This window comes from Genypterus blacodes, unplaced genomic scaffold (assembly GCF_046128005.1).
Source record: "Genypterus blacodes isolate CSIRO-AG114 ecotype Tasmania unplaced genomic scaffold, CSIRO-AGI_Gbla_v1 ptg000076l_1, whole genome shotgun sequence".
In the NCBI taxonomy this organism is placed as follows: Eukaryota; Metazoa; Chordata; class Actinopteri; order Ophidiiformes; family Ophidiidae; genus Genypterus; species Genypterus blacodes.
The window spans coordinates 3,547,456-3,567,343 of NW_027466885.1; the positions used below are offsets into that span (position 1 = coordinate 3,547,456).

Here is a 19,888-nt window from a genome sequence, read left to right on the forward strand (position 1 = left end):
GAACGAGACGCTGACATATTTGAACTCTTTCACCTGTAGTAGCAGCGGCGGCGGCGGCTCAGTCCCCGACACGGAGCGGACGACCCGCGGACCTCACGCCAAAAATACACAAACACTGTTCAGCAGGATAATTGTTGCCAATGACGCGGCTCCATCTGCCCCTACTGACGCCTGTCGTGTAGCGGCGGGACGTTGACACCTATGTGAAACAGGAGGAGGAGTTTTCCCTAAAAGTCCATCTCAGGGAACCGTCAGGAGAAAGTGTCTCTAAAGCTGGAGTCCCCTCTCTCGGCCCGTTCAGAGGGGCTGTTAAAGGTGTTTAAGATCAAAGTCCACGGCAAATATAGACCTCTGCTTCACACTTTACTCCAATTTCCCCCCACTGTCCTCCAACTTTGTGCCTCTCCTGTTCAAGTGAATAAGAAATGGCTCTTTGTGCCGCTTCACGCCGCCACACTTCCCTCCTTTGACCCACTCCATCGCTCCTTTCTCCTGCTCTCGCCTCTCCTCTTTCCTCCCATCGCTCACTATCGCCCCACTCTCTCTCGCTCGCCGCACCTCCATCAGACATGAAACCTGCTCGGGCTACACTCTCGCCGACCCGCCTCTGGCAGCACACACTCTCTGACATGCCCCTGTGCAACTCACGTACAGTGTGTGTGGAACTGGCAGCTAAACCCCTTGACACTTATTCACTCCTACTGCACCAAAGTACAGAGTGAGTCTCTCTCTCTCTCTCTCTCTCTCTGTGTCTTTCTCCCTCCCTCTCTCTCTCTTTCTCTCCCCCTCCCCTCCTCTTTGTGGTCCTGTATATATTGTAGCGGTGCCGTCTCATTAAGAGGCACCAGACAGCGTCCCTCCCCTCCTAATGAATCTCACACTCCTCGCCTCAGATATTTCTCCGGCTCCCGATCCGCCGCAGAGCGTAAAACGCGGGGGTGCAAGAAACAGGACAATAAACCTTGACCTTCTTCTGTTTTTGATGTCCGCCTCCCGCTCCTCCTCCTCCTCCTCCTCCTCCTCCTTCCTCATCCTCTGCCTCTCCATCAAGCTCTGTTATCCTCAGCGGTTGCCAGTCAATCAAGATAGACTGTATATGCCTTATAGATATACTTCCCCCACTCATATGGCCCCTCGCTAACACACACACACAGACACACACACACACACACGCACACCCAACCCTCGCGCCTCCTGCCGCCTGGCACAGCACACCAGCCACATCTGCAGTGCTAATCTATAATTCTGTTTAATTAATGACAATTACGGCGGCGGTGGCGATGGAAGGAAGAAACATGCTTTTCACAGAAACCTGACGGACAGTATTGTAACGCTGTCATTAGGTTTAACGGGAATAGTGTCGGAAGGCGCGCTTATGAAAGGAATTACCCCCGACGCACGTGCGCGCCTCCTGTGTTTACAGGCTCAGCAGTGCGACGGGGTGGCCTGAGTGCGTCTCCTCACTCTTATCTGTCTTCTCTTCAGTGAGTGCAGTCAAAGCCAATGATTTCCCTCTCGCTTAAAACTGCGGCTGGATTTGTCCGAGCGTGATTTCCGCACATGCCCGACCCACTGAACCCCCCGGGCTAGTCCAGCACCCCGCGCGTCGCTTCTTTCCACTCACGTCCTCACACCCCTGCCCTCGCCGACCTCCGTCCCACAATTCATTTCCTCTGCATCCCCCCCACCCCTCGATTCATTTGTGTTTCCCGCCTTTCCCTTTATCCCCCTCCAACCTCTATTTACCTCTGTCCATTTGTCTGCTCTCAGGGGTCACAACCAGAGGATGGAGTTCCTGGGCGACTCAATCATGCAGCTGGTGGCCACCGAGTACCTCTTCATCCACTTCCCGGACCACCACGAAGGACATTTAACCGTAAGATCCACTCACTTAAATCAGCCCGAGGATACGTCGTCCTCATAATCTTTTTTTTTCCACCCACAGGTAAATACTCTGTCGCTTTCTATTTGCGTCGTTTTTCACTCCTCTGTGCTTCTGCTGTGTCTGAAATTGCCTCAAACTGCTGCTCTCTGCGTTTTGAATCACAGCTGTTCTTTGTGTGGGAGGGTGTGTGTGTGTGTGTGTGTGTGTTTGTTTGGCTTTTTATTACTGCTTTGTTTTCATTCTCTGTGTGTTAAACAGGTGTCATCTGTTTCTCCTCACCTTTTTTTCCTCATGTTCCCACTGAATAGTTGTCCCCCCACACACACACTTCCTGCTTCCAGTGTCGTCACCAGATGAAGACACCAGTTCGGCGCCGAAGAGATCGCACAACTTTGATTCCACTCGGAAACAGGCCGGCCCATTTTTTTGTACTAGTTCCTTCCTGACGGTTCCTTTTTTATAAATGGAGCCTATGACATCATGGGTGTAAAAGCTTCTAATAGGCTGCAGTTGAGGGACTGAGAGCTCCTGCAAGCCCCAATGCCCAAGAGTCGAGCTGCAGTACATCTCAAATGGATTTCGAATCTGAAAAAAAAGTGCTCATTCCACTGGTGTGTGTGTGTGTGTGTGTGTGTGTGTACCGTTCTGTTAAGGAGGGCACATCACAGCAGGACAGACCGTCTTATCGCATTCCATTTACGCTCTTTTTCCCGCATCTCGTGGCTATATTTAACATGTTTGTGTTTTCCCGTTTCGGGGGGAGTAAATGTACCTCGCCCGGTCTAACATGTTGTCATCCGCTCAGCTCCGAGTCGACATGTAATATTTACCAGGCCGTCGTGCAAAACCTCCCTAAAACATTTACTCTGCATTACCATTTCTGCCTTTGATGAATTATTCCAGCAGAGGGTTTTTATTTTGATATTTTCTTCTGTGTGTTTCCAGCGGATCGTGGCTCTGTGTAGCGATGCGTGTTGCATATCGACAGCTGGACATTGAACTCTAACTCTCTCTCTCTCTCTCTCTCTCTCTCCCTCTCTCCCTCTGCAGTTACTACGCAGTTCACTGGTGAACAACCGTACGCAGGCCAAAGTAGCCGAGGAGTTGGGCATGCAGGACTTCGCCATCACCAACGACAAGACCAAACGGCCCGTCGCCCTACGCACCAAGACTCTGGCTGACCTTCTGGAGTGTATGTTCACAGCTGTTGTCGCTTCTTTTGCATAAATATACCGAAAAAAAGAGAAAGAACAATGATTCAAAAAGCTGTTTGCCGCCCTGCTCAGCCTTTTATATCCCTGTAGAATGTTCACTTTAAGATGGCAGCATGAAGTGTCGCCATTGATTCCTTTGTTGCCTTTGTGTTCAATGTCAGTCACTTGTATACCGAAGACTCTGGGAGAGGCTGCCACTGCGTTAAGTGCGAGCGGAGTCATTTACTGTGACTGCAGATACCACACGGTAACATCGCTGCGATCAATGTACAGTATCAACGTTTCACACTTAGATTATTGCTGCAATTGTAGGTATAGAAGAAGGAAAAAGCGATATGTAGACATGAATCTGTGGCACCCAGCTCGCTATCGCACAACGTGGCGATCTCGCTTACACCGCTGGGGAGATTTTACATCGCACATTTGCGTCGGATCCGATTCGTCGGGTTGCGTAGGCCGTGTCACGTACGACAAAAGACAGGAACCCTAGATTTTTGCCTCCCTGCAAATACGTGTCTTGATACAATGGAGTCACATCTGTCTGTAATTTCAGCAGTGGGTGTCAAATCTCTCTTAGATGTTGATGATTTGTTGATTTGACACCTCGTCAAAACATGTCAGCCCTACGTTGCTGCGGAGGATTTTTACATCGAGAGCCGAGCGTTACAGATTGGCATAAAAACGGGATAAATGCCGGGTGGGAAAAACAATGCAGGAGAGGTGTGTGTGTGTGTGTGTGTGTGTGTGTGTGTGTGTGTGTGTGTGTGTGTGTGTGTGTGTGTGTGTGTGTGTGTGTGTGTGTGTGTGTGTGTGTGTGTGTGTGTGTGTGTGTGTGTGCGTGTGCGTGTCAGAGTCATTCATGATGCACACACACGTGGATAAATAAAGCTTTATATCATTTGCCTTTCAAAAATATCCTACTGATGTCAGCCCGGTGCAGAGTTGATGACAGAGGAAGAGGGTCAGGCTGAAGATGAGTGCGGCTCTTCGGCATATGAGCAGACGTGCCCTCCAGCTACAGCAGGCCCTTATTGGCCCCCCTGATATATTACCCATCATTCCCCTCCCCTGTCCCACTCTCTTAGTCGCGGGGAGATGAGTGAAAGCATCGGCGCTTAATGGAAGGTGAAAACAAAAGGGAAGGCCACAAAGATGGATGAGGAGACCCGACACCCGCCGCTTACATTTTCAATCTCGGTTTGGGATATTCAGCGTAACGGTTAGACGGCCACTTACTCGCAGTCCACTCAGTGAGATTTGATATTTCACATTACGCCACACGATGTGAACTCTGTGCCCTCAGATACACCAAAGCAATTTCCTGTTTAATAGAAAAACTGAGGAAGTATTTGCGTTGATATCACCACTTCAACTCAAAGCTGTGAAGGGCCACAGCTGAGTTTGTGTCTTTTCTCATTTCAATCTTTTATTTGCTTTTCAAGTAGAAATGGAGAAAGCCGTTGCTCAAACCGCTCTTCCTTCTTTGCAACTTTGTTTGATAAGTGCCTCCTCTCTCTCTTGTTTTCTCTCCCTCTCTCTGTCTGCAGCATTCATCGCCGCCCTCTACATCGATAAGGATTTGGAGTATGTGCACACCTTCATGAATGTGTGCTTCTTCCCCCGGTTGAAGGTGAGCCCCCCCGGTGACGGCCTCCATCGCAGGCACTCGCCACTGAGCGCCGAGCCTCAGGAGAAAAAAAATGCGCACATAAGATGAGGAGCGAGTTAATGGCTGCTCACTAACAGTGCTAGCATTGACACAAGGTTTGAAGTGGTGCTTGGCTCTCTCTGGCTGCGCCAGTCGTCAGTGTTTTTGTATCGATCTCAGAAGTGCTTGCGTAGTTGACATCACATCACATTTCTAGAGTGTTTGATCCTTGGCCTCAGCTTTAGTCAACACTCCCGTGGCTCAGTGTGCGAGAGAAACGTTTTCCTGTCAAGCAGTAATCAGATTTAGAGGCAGGAGCCATAAACAGACTGCTATCTGCCCAATGATATAGTTGCTGTTAAAGACAAACCATCACATACATTCACATACCTAAAGGGGAATGAGTGCGAGTGCACACATGCACACACGTGCACACGTACGAGTACCCACACATCGCGGACCTCTCCTTGTGAAGCTGCTGCAGTGGTCTGATATGCCATGCTAATTGCTGTCTTGGTGTGCCCCTCCAGGGAGAATCCCGAGCTCTGGAGGAGCTGAGCTTTGCGTCATGGTCGCTGCAAGAGAGCACCTCATTTCCACTTCCAAGAGAAAAGTTGTGAAACAGCCAGCACGTCTCCTTACATAGCCTTGTGGAAACCACAGAGTTGCACAGTGTGCTGCTTCATCCAATTTGGATGGAAGTAGAGAAGCAAAACCAGGGACATAAATGCTCTTTCCTTGTATTCGCTTCTTCTACTGCACTCTGTGATTATGCATATAGAGGTGTGTGTGCATCTGTGCACTTGCGACAGCTCCTACCAGAGCCGGGCTATATGCTACGATACTGTTAAAGCTGCCAAATTTCTCGCTGCGGGCTAAAGGAGCGTAGATGCCCCCCAGAGAGAGAGAAAGTGGGAAGCAGAAAAAAGGCAAGTACAGCGCCGATGCAGGAACGTCAGAGATGGTGAGGTTGCAGGGCAGCAAAGCGAGAGAGTCTGAGCGAGCGGGAGCTACAGAGGCAGAAGCACTCTTTGTAGAAAATTAATAGGAGCAGACAGTTCTGGATTCAAAGTCTGCCTTTTTATGACGAGGCTGCTTCCCTGTTAATGGAAGGGCTTTTAGAAGTCCCCCTTGGATAAGAGAAATGTATCAGGGCTACACACCTGGGAGACTCCAAAACACTCTTTACTTCTGGCCTGGGATCGGCTTTTGTCTTAAGTAGCCTGTGATCTGTACTCTCCGTGAAGACACAGACGCAGAGCCAGCCAGAGCCGGGCAGAGAGAGAGAGAAAGAGGGAGAGAGAGGGCAAATAAATGAAGTGCAAAAGCAGTGGAAAACAAGTGTGGAAAGGGTCACGACCAGAATGAAATCAAAGCACGCGCGACAGAGTTTGTAAGCGATTTTTTTCCCCTCCCATTTCAAACTTTGTGTGTTGTTCTGTCGTTCACAGGAGTTCATTCTGAACCAGGACTGGAATGACCCCAAGTCTCAACTGCAGCAGTGCTGTTTGACCCTGAGAACAGAGGGCAAAGAGCCCGACATCCCACTGTACAAGTAAGCACGCACGCGCGCACACACACACACAGACACACACACAGTGCCCAGCGTACGCGCCGAAAACCAGGGCTGAATTTTAACAAGCCATGCAGTCCGTCTATTTATCACTTGTGGCAACCTGTAATTAAACTGCTGAGCTTTTATGTGAAGCTTATTTGCCATTTTGGAACATTTTACGACAGACTATAGCCCCTTTTAGATGTTGCATTAAAATGTGATCTCAGTGTCTCAGTATGCGAATAAGTTATCTGGATAATGACATTATGTGGTGTCTTGTCCTCCCTCTTTGCTCCATGGAGCGATCTTTATTCACGTTTATAATCTAAAATAACCGATACATTGTTTACAACAAGCGGCGTCTCCCTCCCCAAGATGTTTGCATTGTTTTTTACACCTGGATACTGGTGTCAGGAGGTCTGATCTGATCTGAGCCTAGCAACGTACGCATATAAGTACACGGTGTAAAGTGGCTCTATGATGGGTCCTTGAGCTGTGGACACGTGCCTTCACACTCTTCTGTGACCCAAACCCCATGATTGAGAAGGCGGCCGCCACAGGGAGCCAGAGCGCATTCAGAAGAGAGAAGAGGCACAAACATAATTTGCCTGACTTTTCTGCCCGCCTGTAGTCCCTGAACATTGTGAATAGCTGTGTAAAGGTCTCTGTTGTTGTGATAAATACACACGCCCAAAGAGACCTCTAATTTGACAAAAGGTCAAGGAGCAAGTGTCATCTGACAGAACGCCTTTGAGAGCTGCCATGAAGCCTCATGTTTGTCACCATGGAAACTGACAAACAGCTTTTTGAAAAGTGGTCGGAAGGGCACCGATTGTATTTACAATGAAGTCCATTCAGTGAGTAACCAGTCCCCTGTTTCTGCCCTGCACACTTTCTTCCATTTTTGTCAGCTTTCTCTGTTTTTTATTCTGTCCATCTCCCGAACGGATGCTGAGTTTTGACTCGGTACATCTCTGACACCACCACCAGCACGGCTCTGTTGTTGGTACCATACAATACAAATGAGCCCTCTGCAGTGCGATAGGATACAATGTGATATGATTCAGGATAATGCAATGATAAACGAAAGATAACGGGGAAAAGTGTACATTTTTTATATTGATTGCAAAGAAGTATTTGGCTCTTGCATCTCATTTGTTCTTTTCAGTATAAAGATATTTATAAAAGATGAAATTAAGTAACTGGTGAATATAAATCTGAACACGGGACTCAACCACCAACCATTTTAATATAAACAACGTCAATAACAATCGAGATGTGCGTCAAAATTGTGTTTCAAATATAAAAACGATGCGATCCGGTTCGAGCTTTTTTGATCGACGCAACTGCAGGGTGAACTTTTATAAGAGCGCACCGATATCCTGACACAGCAGAACGCCAACGTAATCTGAAGCGCTTGCCACACCCAGAACGGCGGCGCTCTGCAGTCGGCCCGCCTCCCTGACATCGTCCGGAGATGTCGGCCCATTTTTTTGGTCCAGTGGATGCCGAGTCACAGCCATCGCCCTTTAGAGCTTCTCATGTAGCAGCTGTTAGTGTCAAATCTGTCTGTGAGCGTCCGTGGGTGTGTCTGAAATTGTTTCCGAGTGTGAAGATCAGAGGAACGGAGGGAGAGACAGGGTGTGAATCAGCACGGTGCGGGAAAACAGGAGGAGACGGAGAGACCAGCGGAGGGCAGGAGAGGATACGGGAAGTGTAAGGAAAAGGGAGTTAATGCAGCAAGTCCCCTGTTAAAGGTTCCCTGGTGAACATGTCTGGCTGATGACAGATCAACACCTCAACCCCAACATCATCACTTTGCCGTTCCTCTCGTCTGGGCAGGACACACTAGGGAGCAGACACACACACACACACACACACACACACACACACACACACACACACACACACACACACCAGTCACTGTGTAGAAAACGGTCTCTGTTTCTGTAAATATCTCCCCTCAGGACCGGTATGAACTCTCAGCAGCGCTCGCTCGGCTCTGGCACAGGCCTCCATCTGTGCATGTTCAGCCCCGCAGTCCACAACGCCTCGCAGATTTCCGCGTGGTTTCGTCTGGTTATTTTGTCTGTGTTATTCGAGCGGCGTGATAATTTCAAGTGACACTCTCTCTCTCTCTCCCTATCGAGATTTGGTGGAGGTGTCTGCGCGGAACGCCGTGTGTTTGCTCGGCACATGCTACGCCCGCCTTCGTTTGAAAGCGAGAACGGGGGGGGAATCTGAATTATTGATAAAGTGTCATAAGTGACCACATTGCATTAAATATAAATCGCCCTCCTGAAATAAGTAAATTGTCCGTGAATAATTTAGGCGGCTCGCAGCGAGGCTCTGAGATGTTTATGCTAATGTTAACATTTCAAACATCTCCCCAGCTTTGTCTGCTGCCGTGGCGTGCATACGTCCCTGCAGGAATGCAACACAAGTGGCGGCTTTAAGTTTGTCTTCAGGATAGATGGAGATGGTTTGTTGATCTTCCTCCATTGTTTACCCTCGCGCAGCACCAAACACGGGCTCAAACACTTGAAGATTGTCATTCTTTCATTTCTCTCTCTCTCTCTCTCTTGGTCATATTGGTTCTGAAGATGATGGGGCGGGGTGGTTGTGCGCGGCTTTAAAAGTTGTTTATATGTCCTCAGACAGTTACTGGCCACTGTGAAACACACGAGTGAATCAAAGCGCCATTCCCCTCCGCTCAGCCAGCTGCTCTGTGTGAATTATATTTGTTCCAACTGAAATCATGCCTCCCCCCTCCTCCTCTTTCCTGCTTATTTCTCTGAAGGACGATGTCACTGAGTGTCCTTCAGTCTCTCCTGGGCAATATTTCTCTATCTTTCCCCCCTCCTCCTCCTCCTCTTCCTCACCTTTTGTATTTCTGTTGCTGTGTTTCTTCCCAGGACCCTGCAGACCGTGGGGCCGTCTCACGCCCGGACCTACACCGTCGCCGTGTATTTCAAAGGGGAGCGCATCGGCTGCGGCAAAGGCCCAAGGTGAGCGACACTACGGGATGACGTGCTGCTTCTTCCTCTCAGTGCCCTCGCTAATGGGCTCCAGAGTAACGGGCGTGGGTTCTTCATGGTGTTTATTATGGCAATTAAGCTCTCTCCGGCCTATTTGACCGGGGAGAGCCATTATGCCGAATGAAAATGAATCGATTCATTATTGATTCGACGTAAATTGCGTTATGGAAACATCGTTTTTGTGCAAAGCAGCTGTCAGTGCCTACACGACCCTGCACTCTGCTCCGTCTGACATATGGAATCACATCCACGCCTCTGGGTGTTTGGATTTAAAATGCAAGTCCGTCTTTATCCGTTACATACGTTCGATTTGCATATTTTTGAATTTATACAGTCGCGTGTGAAACGGAATCCTGCAACTGAATCTGAATTTTAAAAACGGTAAAAGAGGCGGGTAGAGAAACACTTTCCACCCTGTTCCTCCCGCTACTCGTCTGCTCACAGCAGAACAATACAGTCATCCAAAATAGCACTATGTAATATTTTGACAGGATAATATCTTCTCACCTCTGCGACTTGTTTAAGCTACATGATTTCTGCGGGTTGGATAAAGCGATAATAAGCAGAGTATGCCCCGGTGAGTACTGAAATGAATACGGGTGCTAACTTTCCTCAGATTGTTTCCTCGTCTTCCTGCGCAACACACATGTAATATATGTTAGTCCTTATAACTAAAGCCTTTTATTTGACCTTCATGACAGCCCTGTTGTTTTGCAGCACTCCCGTAATGTAAACAACTACCAACAACACGACGCCAGAGGGCTCCAAAAAGTACACTGTTGCTTTAATGAATCAATATTATGAATTGATTAATTAATGTGGTTCAAATGTAATGTTTGTGTTCAGACTGAAACACTCAGCACATTGTGTTCAGGTACGCCTGTGATTACGTTCATTGTGGTAAAGGGGGAGGGCTGTTTGTGTGTGTGCGCCCACGTGCGTACCTGTGTGTGTGTGTGTGTGTGTGTGTGTGTGTGTGTGTGTGTGTGTGTGTGTGTGCTTGGATATAAGAGCAAAGAAAGTGAATCTATGTGTGAAGCCCCAGCTGAGCCAGCGACAAATGAAACCTAAATCCATGGAGCATCCCCCCCCCGCCCCCCCCCCCCCCCCCCCCCCCACACACACACACACACACACACACACACACACACACACACTTGAAAGCGCTCTGTGGCGGCGCTCTAAGCTGGCGATAACTTTGTCCCTTCCACAGGTTCTCTGACAGCTTACTGTTTTGGTATTTACACAATTTAAGCTCCCAGCAACCCCCCCCCCCAGCAGCGTGCTGTGATCACGTCCTGCATAATGTGTACAGACTAACGATGAAGAGCGTAAACACAGACGCTCACCTCTCTGAAATGTTTGCACTGTTTGAGAAAAGGAATCAAATAACAGAGAGGACTTTTGATAATCCGCTCAATACTTACTGTTTTCTTTGACAGAATTTCATAAGAAGCTTCTTGAATATGCTAAAGACTCTCTCACTCTTTTTCTCTCTCACTGTCTCTTTCTCTCTCTGTCTCTCTCTCCCCCCTCTTTTTCCATCTCCCTCTCTCCATCTCTGTTTGTCTTTTTCTCTTTCTGTTTGCCTCTCTCTCTCTTTGTCTTGTTTTCTCTCTCTCTCTCTCTCTCTCCCTCTCTCCTTTTCTCTCTCTCTCTTTGTCTTGTTTTCTCTCTCTCTCTCTCTCCCCCCCTTTCTCCCTCTGTCTATTTTGAATCTAGTATCCAACAGGCAGAAATGGGAGCTGCGATGGATGCACTTGAAAAATGTGAGTTTTGCCCCTCCCCTCCACACACACACACACACTTTCATGCTTTTAACACACTTTCACACTCTAAGCCTTTCACATGCTTTGCATCAGTGTTGACTATTAGCCTTGGCGGTACAGTACAGCAAGATGGCTGGCAAAACGCTGCAGCCTGACCAGCCGGTTGGCAGCTGCAGATAGGACATTAGTCTGTTTGAAGTGGTCGCCCAGAGCACAGGCGCCGGGCCCCGCCAGCCACCCAGACCCAGCCCAGCCAGGGTGGCGGGTGCGAAGCGTCGTCGACCGCGGCCACCATCCCAGGGGAGCGCAGGAAGCGGTGTTGTTTTGACGTGTTTGTAGCTCTTTGATACCCCATCAGAGTGAAGCTTCACACTCTGGTGTCGGCGCTCTCTCGTGCTCCACTGTACTCTACTTTCGCGAGTGCTGCCGACACGTCCAAACATGCTGCCTCCCACTCTGGCTGTTTTTGTCATTATCAGCCAACACTTAAGGAAAACAGCCGTGTGTGTGTGTGTGTGTGTGTCACATGCATTGCCAAGTGAAATTACAATCACAGCCTCTCAGAAACACATCAGCAACAGTTCCATGAGCTCTCATGTGATGCATATGCATGTGTATGCATAATGTAACTCAACAGATCGAGTGTGTAGAGAGCTGATTGTGTGTTCAAGTGTAACTCCTGACCTGTACATTCATCACATGTTGTGTTTGCTCTTCACTTCCTCATTACGTGGCGATGAACACTAATGTCTTTGTTGGCCCGAGCCTGTAGACTCAGGGAGGTGATGTCACACTGTGGCCCCTCTCATGAAGGATGCCGAGGGTCAGCTGGTACCACGTGACTCCAAAATGTCGCATCTCTTTGTCAGTCTTGTACGAATATGCCGCATGGTTCAGCTTTGTGCGTCCCTCCCCACCCTCACCCCCCCCCCGGTGTCTCTCCCCAGTGTGCACGTCTGTCAGGATGATTGATAGATGCTCATTGCTGGTAAATGAACATTTCCCCCCTCATAAATTGCTGTTTGGTGTGACTACATTAGCGATGCATTTTAAAAGGTCAGTTAATTTAACTTGCAGTCCTCCAGTCTTCTTCCCTTCGGCACGCAATCGCTCCCCTTCCTTCTTCTGTTTGATTGTGTTGTCACTTCATGATAACACACCACCACACCTTAGCCTGATTAGGACCACACATAATCATTATTGACATATGGAGCATTTAGCATGTAAAATTTAAAAAACTAAACAATGCCCTTTACATGTTCCCCTGAGGCCATTATCCCAGTTTGTTAGGAAAACGTATTCGGAATGACGGCGGAAAACAAAGCGCCTTTAAGAAGCCAGAGTGAGCAAATAGTTTCAGATGAACCCCGGTGAACTTTTTTTCATTGGCCGGAAACCTCCGAGTCCTCGTTTTAAAACAGCCAATTACCGATTTTAATGGAACTTTGTAGATGGGTGAGGCCAGGGTCAAGGAAGAGTTGATTAGATTTGTCAGACTTTTGTTGGCGCTCTTCTCTTGGACTATGAACAGGTGGCGTTTAGCTCAGGTCCAGCTCTGAATTCCGATCCTGTGTAGGAAAATATCCAGGCAGCAAAAGGGACAAAAACGCCCCCGCTTAACTGACTGCAACATAATAAACCACGACAAATGTCATCATTTGAATCAATCAGGGTAAATGAATGAACATTTGACTGAATGTTTTTTATTGAAACAAGCGTTTGACAAAACAATGAGCCTGTGGTGATGAAGGCCGGAGGTGCTGTGAGTCTAATCCACTCTCCTTTGACCCCAGTGCCACCTCTCAGTGAAACCTTGGAGAGATTGGTGAGTTCAATGGATGAAAGAACACAGAAGAGACATTGTCATTCTGAAGACAACACAACGAAAGCTCAAAACTATATATAATATATAGATATATTCATATCTCATGTGACGCTGTTTGGCCAATCACGTCCTCGTTGTCGGAGTGTGTACAGGCAGTGTGTGTCTGCAGTCTACAAATGAATAATTTTCACAGGGCGACGGCTGCTGCAACATCAGTTGTCTTCTCGTTCAGTACGTGACACGGGATCGCTCGGCGGGTTCAGACGTGTCTTTGAAGGACACGCGTGTCTCCTGAAGTGAGTTAACATAATGAGACTCCCGCTCGTTTGCTGCGCGACGGAGCTGCATTGTCTCTCTTGTGATTGTCAAGAGCCTCGCTTCATTTGTTCACACAGCAAGACTAATCAAGGACATTAGCCCCGGTGTCATGTAATTCGTCATTGATTGCCTTGTTGGCCCTCAGTGCGGCGCCGGCTCCACCGCTCCACTCCCGGCGTACGGCAGCTCCTACCTCGTGTTACTCCACGGTGGGAAACAGTTCCACCCAACACCCCCTGCGCTCTATCTCCATGTTTTATTTAAGGAATTGTTGCGTTTCAGGAGCGGTTTGGGCAGGTTTGAACTTTGGGGTTTGCGGTGCAGCTCTTTCCCCGGCTGACAGAATCGGCGGCTCCAGTGGTGTTGGAGAGGTGAGAGGCATAACCGTGTTCAGTCAGACAGCTCAGAGCTCATTAAAGAGACGGGGGGGGCCCAACATTCGGTGTGTGTGTGCGCTGTCTGCAGCCCGGTCCGCCCGGAAGCTCGGCTGATTCACATTTCATTATTTGATGGCCCACGTTTTGACAGTCTCCTGCCTGTATCTGTCAAGGCAGAATTAAATGTTAACCGAGGCTCAGGCAGGGAGAAACATGAGTGCAAACAAATCGAGCTGAGAGCAGCCGAGTAGGAGGATCAGCAGAGGAAGGACCTACTACTGCTGCTGCTGCTGCTGCACAATTTCTGTGGCCCCGAGGCTCTGTGTGCCGCTCACGCTTAGATGTAAAGTGACATCAAATATACATGGAAAAGGCTTAACCATTTATCATTTCCCCTCTTTACAGATAGCCTTGTCTCCGTTTAAAGTCTCAAATCTCTCCAGGACTCGATATGGGTTTTTTCCCCCTGTTTTTTTCGTTATTTTGCTTGCTCACAGCCGCTTGTTTCCCAAACAATGAAACATCTCCTGAATAAGGGAAGCGGCGTGGATGTGGCTCCTAGCTGGAAGGGGCCAGCGTTCTTCCCTCAGCTTTGCTTAAACCCCTTAATCTCTGGATAAAAGCAGAGGATGGATAGAGGGAAGGTAAAGTACAGTACGCAGGAGCTCAGTTCAGCTGCTGCCGCTCTTTGTCTGCCCTTTGGCACAGCGGGGAAATCCCTTCATCAGCACCGCCATACAGACTCACTATCGGCTTGTTGACTGATGGTGACAGACTGGACCAGTGGAGTCTATTGTCCAGTCTTTTTGCATCCCGGGCTCAAACGACTCCTAGAACAGGAGGATCGGGCCAGGGCGCATCTTAAAGCAATGCACCGTCCATTGTACAAACTGTGTCTTTGTGAGCTGTGGCAGATTTCTACAGACGTTTATGTTCCTAGTTGCATTGTCCGTGTGACAGGCGATGAATGATGGGAACATGACGTCGTCCTTGCAGTAGTCGTTATCAGTATTGACAGTATAGGGTCGTAAAGAGTAACCTCGTTCTTTTCAGCTTAATAGCTCATATGTTCGACTCCTTACTTGTTTCCCTCGTACGTTTGGACCATTCTCCCAGGCTTCTCTGCCCCTGATCCCTCATCACAGATTCCACAGAGCACACGTTGGCTCGCCGGCGTTGGTGGGTACAACAGGCCGTCTGTTGCCAGGGACAGAGACCGCCGGTGCTCTTCCAAAACACGGCTCCGCTCAGATTCTTAAGCCCGCACCGCCATCTCCCCCCCCGCCTACCCCCCGTCCTTGAGAGGAATTACTGCATTGTCAATAAACAAAGGACTGGAGCCGAGCGCGTTAACGCCGCAACCAGAGGTAATCAGTATGCAGTCTGAGGTTCCTCAAAGGTGCTTCACTGCACATCGCTTGGACGGAAGAGGATTCTCAATATGGCCAACACAGACTCCTCTGTTCTCCCTCCCCAGTGGAAAGTCTGAATAAAGCTGCACTCTTCATTCTTTGACGTCCGCCGCTGTGCCGCATGTTAAACAACATAAATGGACGGAGCGTTCTTTTGGGTTTGTTTTTTTTCCTTCCTCTCGAGCGGGTGATTCTCCAGTCATCACCCGGGGGAAGAAACGCTGGCAATTTCCATATTTTAACTGCAATATGTAGTTTTCTCTCCGAGGCTTAGTCACCGACGGCCGATTGAAATAGACTGTGTTCCTCTGCGTGTCTGAAATTGGCCAGAGAACGCCTCTTCATCTTTTCTTCTTTGTATGTTCATGTTTGACTCTTTTTAATAGGGTATTGCATTTATCTTGACTTCTCTTCTTCTCTGCGTTGCCATAATGAAGAATAAGAGCTGAGAGGAGACAAACGTCCTCCCCTCTCCACTCACCTGTCCGCTGGGAGTCACCGTTATTTATAGCAGATTTCCAACAAGAGAGGTGGAAACAGCATGTTGTCACTCTACATGTTAGACTGCGCACAGCAGGGTAGCCAAGGCCGCCTTAGCAAGAAATAGAGCTCCACCGGAGAGAGAGAGTGGTAAACAGAGCTGGAGGTCTGTTGCACTCTGGACCAGGCTGCTAGAAACCACCGGAGCCTCGCGAGTAAAGTTTGGATTTCCACAAGAAAATGACTTGAAAGCACAAAAGCAGTAGATTTTGCTCCGGGCTTAAGGGTTAGTGAAATGTCAGCACTTACAATTAAATTGGATAATGCTTCCTGACTAAGTGCTCATGAGCACAGCATGCAGGAACATTTTCATTTGTGATTATGGACTGTAGAGCCATGGCCTCAGATTTGGGACACAGTAAGAATTTATTGTTAAGTTATCAACTATAATTCCATTCAGAACGTGAATGAGCAAAGCTGTGATTAGTTTTCTCTGAAACACGTCAGCGGTTTGACCCCTTCCCTCCCAAGATTCAAGATTCCACCCGAATGTTTCTATTTCTTGTTCCCGGAGGAGCAAACGCAGCCAGTTAGCAAGGCGAAGCTAAACGGCATCAGCAAACACCAGTGAAGATCCTTTGTGTCATGTTATTTAGCGTGGATCCATACATTACACCCTCGCAGCTTCTCTTCCTGCTGTCTTCTCTTCATCTCATTACAGATCTCATTTGGAAACATTGGCTTGTAATTATGTTATCAGATCTCATAGTCATCTGCTGAAACCAAACAAGGCCTGTCTAATTTCTCGTTACTTCATCATTATTAATGAAATAACAACGCCGGGGCAATTTAATCCCAATTCTGCCGGCGACATTTTTGCTCATTTGCTCAAAGTGACAGCGCGACACTTTGTATAAAAACTATCACGGGTGCAATTGGAGCCCTAAATTGGCGTCCTCGCCCCAGTCGGAAGCTGACCTTGTGTCTCCGTCTCTCTCTGTCTGTTCTCCTCGCTCCACTTGCCCCCGTCCGCCGCTCTGCCTCTGCCTGTACCAGATAACTTCCCACAGATGGCTCATCAGAAGCGCTTCATCGAGCGGAAATACCGACAGGAGCTGAAGGAGATGAGACGGGAGCGGGAGCGGCAGGAGAAGGAGACCGACGAGCCGGAGGAGTGCAGGAAGTGACAGCGCCCCGTCTTTGCGGGCCAATCAGGAGCCGTGTCCACGTCCACTATGAACTGAACCGCTGCCGGTCGATGTTGGAGGTACGATAGAGCCGAATGTTCGACACAGGTGAGGAGTCAGAACCATGATAAGACACCGGGTGGGCTCAGGTTTGGTGCTGGTGAAAGGAATAGGATATTGTTGAACACATATCAATCAGTATATCCACATGAAGTGTATTTCAGATGTTTTTGTGCTTTTACACACTAGAATCATGTTAGAATGAGACGGTCATGTTTTGTTTAGCGCTCTGTGTCGAAAGCTTTGTTGCCGTCTTTAATTTGCCACCTGTAGAGCTGCACTGAGAGAATATATACAAAAGACGATGACATCATGAATCTGCCACCACACGAGGCCTCAAATAGCCTTCAGTTTCTAGAATTTAGTAGAATTATGTAGAAACCAATCGTAGTTTTTCAGCTTGTTTTTAAAGATTAACATTTCTAGAATCTCATATTTTAATTTTGAAAGAAGGCTTAAATCATGCTCTAATGTAAACTCTGTTGTTCACAATGATGTAACGATGAATTGATGCTCTTCAATAATGTGACTCGTAACAACCAGAGTATATTTACTTTATTATGTTTGTCTACAATTCTGCTAAAATACAAACAGTGGTCAAAAAGATGTAAACAAGCTCATCGTCTTCATCATGTTAACTATGGCGTGGCCTTTACATACGTCTGTGTGTTTTACATGTTTGCTGCTTTAAATATTAGATCATGTTTATTCCAAATGTGAAACAGGAAGTGGGTGATAGTCTGAGAGGATGAGAAAGTGAAAACAAAAGTTTTAAATGTCGTATTGAGTCGTAAAAAATAAATCATGAAAGCTTTGTAAATAAAGTTATTTTCACATTGTGAACATGACGTTTATTGCGTTCATCATGTTGCTCAACAGCCCAGGGCAGTATTTAAAAAAAAAAAGGCTCCAGTCGATTATATTCAATCAGCAGAACGCTGCACATCTGTCTCACATCTGTCACTCACCCGCTAATAATCAAAACGCTTTCTTTACTGCAAATCCGATTGGCTGTCTCCCAGATTTTAATTATAGATTGTCTAATTACCAATTTCCTCAGTTCACTCGCCTCTGGATCCTCTTAACAAGACTCCGGAATCGCTGTGAGATTCCCCGCACACATCACATACTTACCTTTGGGAGCGGCACACGTGTAGCCTGTGACGAGTACTGCACGCTTCAGATTAACGCTCACCAGCACTAAAGGTACCTGATTGCTTTACCGCAATATTGATATTATCAGAATTTCTACAACTTAACCCGCCACGTTTCCAAGCTAAAACATTACAAACGCTACTTTTTTCAATTCTTGTTCGTTGGGTGTTACAAACTTACTTGTGTCCAAAGCTACTGCAAGCATATTTGGCCTTTACTCAGCAGGTCCTTAGTAGGTTACTGTAGGTCACCAGAACATGACCCAAGCGTCTACAAGTAACGAGTTTGAGTTCTAAGAAGAAATAGAACCCCAAAAAACGGATTTTAGACGCCATTGGCATCATTACAGCATAACACAGCTCAATATGGGAATCCACAAGATACATTCAGCTTTTATTGTTGCACGGGGATCTGAATTCTGATGCCAAATAAATGCTTTAACCAACGAAAAAACAATGTCAGCGGCCTGCTTGGGACAAATTCCCCCAATAGTAATACATTAAGTACAATCACTGTCGCGTCACGTTAAACAGCAAACCACAAGAGGATTTTAAAGATATTTAATTGTGTCATATAAATATTCAGTACAAAATATCACGTTTTACAAAGCAGATTGATGGATGAGCCCCAAACGCTACCACAACCTCCCAAACTGTTTCTACATCCACAAAACTTGACTGCTCGATCACATGGTCACCAACATATTATACTGTAGAGGAAAAAACCTCGAGGCTAAACCGCGTCTACACAACGACAAGCACGGACCTGCTGTATCTGCAGCGTCGCCATCTAGCGGCCTCGACTCAAACACCAAACCGAGCGAGGCGGAGCTGGAGTGTTACGTTTCCCGTTATGGTGTTGTGTCAGTCTTTGCAAGTCCTACAGTCTCCGTCGGCAACGCGCCAACATCGTATAAGAAGACGGAGGACGAGGAAGATCGGAGGGAAAAGGATTTGGTGAGTCCTGCTCAACTTCATTTCCATTTAACACCTTAAAGTTTCCTTACATTGAAGACTTTTAAAGGGGACATATCACATCTGTTATGGTCATTTACATCAAAACACACCTGTCCTGTCTCTTTAAGGCCCCCTCCTGTTCTGATTGGTCAGTGTGGATGCCGGACAAAGGTCTGTATTCCAACAGGAAGTGTGTGAAATAGAAATGAATTTAAACTAAACATAAATACTTGACCATGTAACAGAAGTGCAGGACCAATCAGAAACAAAGCTGTCAGGGCAGTTTTCACTCTCTACAAATATTCAACCTAAAGAAGAGTGAGAATAATAAAAATGTATCTTATGTCCCCTTTAAAGTTTTGAAATGCTTGTCACAGCAACATTCTTAAATGGGCGCTGACACAATGGGAGCTTAACGAACATAAAGGGCAACGTGAGCGTAAAGAGTTCAGCGTTTCATCAGATGCGTTAATGAAACACCGGAGCCTGACTCATGAAGAATCCCACTGAGACCATTATGTTGTTAGGTGGTTACTGTGTGGGGTGTGTGGTTAAATGTCACAGGCTGACCTTAAGTTAAGTGAGGGCACCGCCATTTTTAGCACTTTGACCTCCCAGTTTGCTCCCATCTGTCATAGCTGAACTGTTGGTGCTCCGTGATGAAATCGTGTAATTTTTACTGTTTCACTTTTCAGACTGTTTGGGTTTTATTTACAACCTGAAGAGCTGCTCGGTAAATCCTTAAATTTAGGGGAATTTTTCAAGAATTAATTTCTGTAAAAATGACTGTATATATGGAAGAAATAAAATACCAATAAATTCTCAACTATCCAAATTGGAGAAAAGGTTTTGTTTGAAAAGATTTAATTTATTTAAAATTACAGATGAATTAAAAAACAAGTTTAAGGGGTAGAAACATCCATTAAATCTCTCAGTTTTCAGGCGTCCCATTTTGTGGTTTACACAGATTTCTTGTAAAAACATTTTTTTACAGTGCAGCTTTTAGCCG

At 47.2% G+C, this 19,888-nt stretch overlaps 1 protein-coding gene across 2 annotated transcripts in view; it reads left to right on the forward strand.

Moving 5' to 3' along the window:
- The window catches only part of drosha (drosha ribonuclease III), a 72,100-nt gene extending 54,741 nt beyond the window's left edge, over positions 1 to 17,359 (forward strand). For both annotated transcript variants that reach the window (XM_076157954.1, XM_076157955.1), the window contains exons 26-32: positions 1,771 to 1,876; positions 2,936 to 3,077; positions 4,647 to 4,729; positions 6,199 to 6,302; positions 9,218 to 9,310; positions 11,063 to 11,109; positions 16,578 to 17,359. In XM_076157954.1, coding sequence (XP_076014069.1) covers positions 1,771 to 1,876; positions 2,936 to 3,077; positions 4,647 to 4,729; positions 6,199 to 6,302; positions 9,218 to 9,310; positions 11,063 to 11,109; positions 16,578 to 16,708 — 706 coding nt within the window. In that variant the 3' untranslated portion in view covers positions 16,709 to 17,359. The remainder of the gene's footprint in view (positions 1 to 1,770; positions 1,877 to 2,935; positions 3,078 to 4,646; positions 4,730 to 6,198; positions 6,303 to 9,217; positions 9,311 to 11,062; positions 11,110 to 16,577) is intronic.
- The last annotated feature ends 2,529 nt before the right edge of the window (positions 17,360 to 19,888 follow it).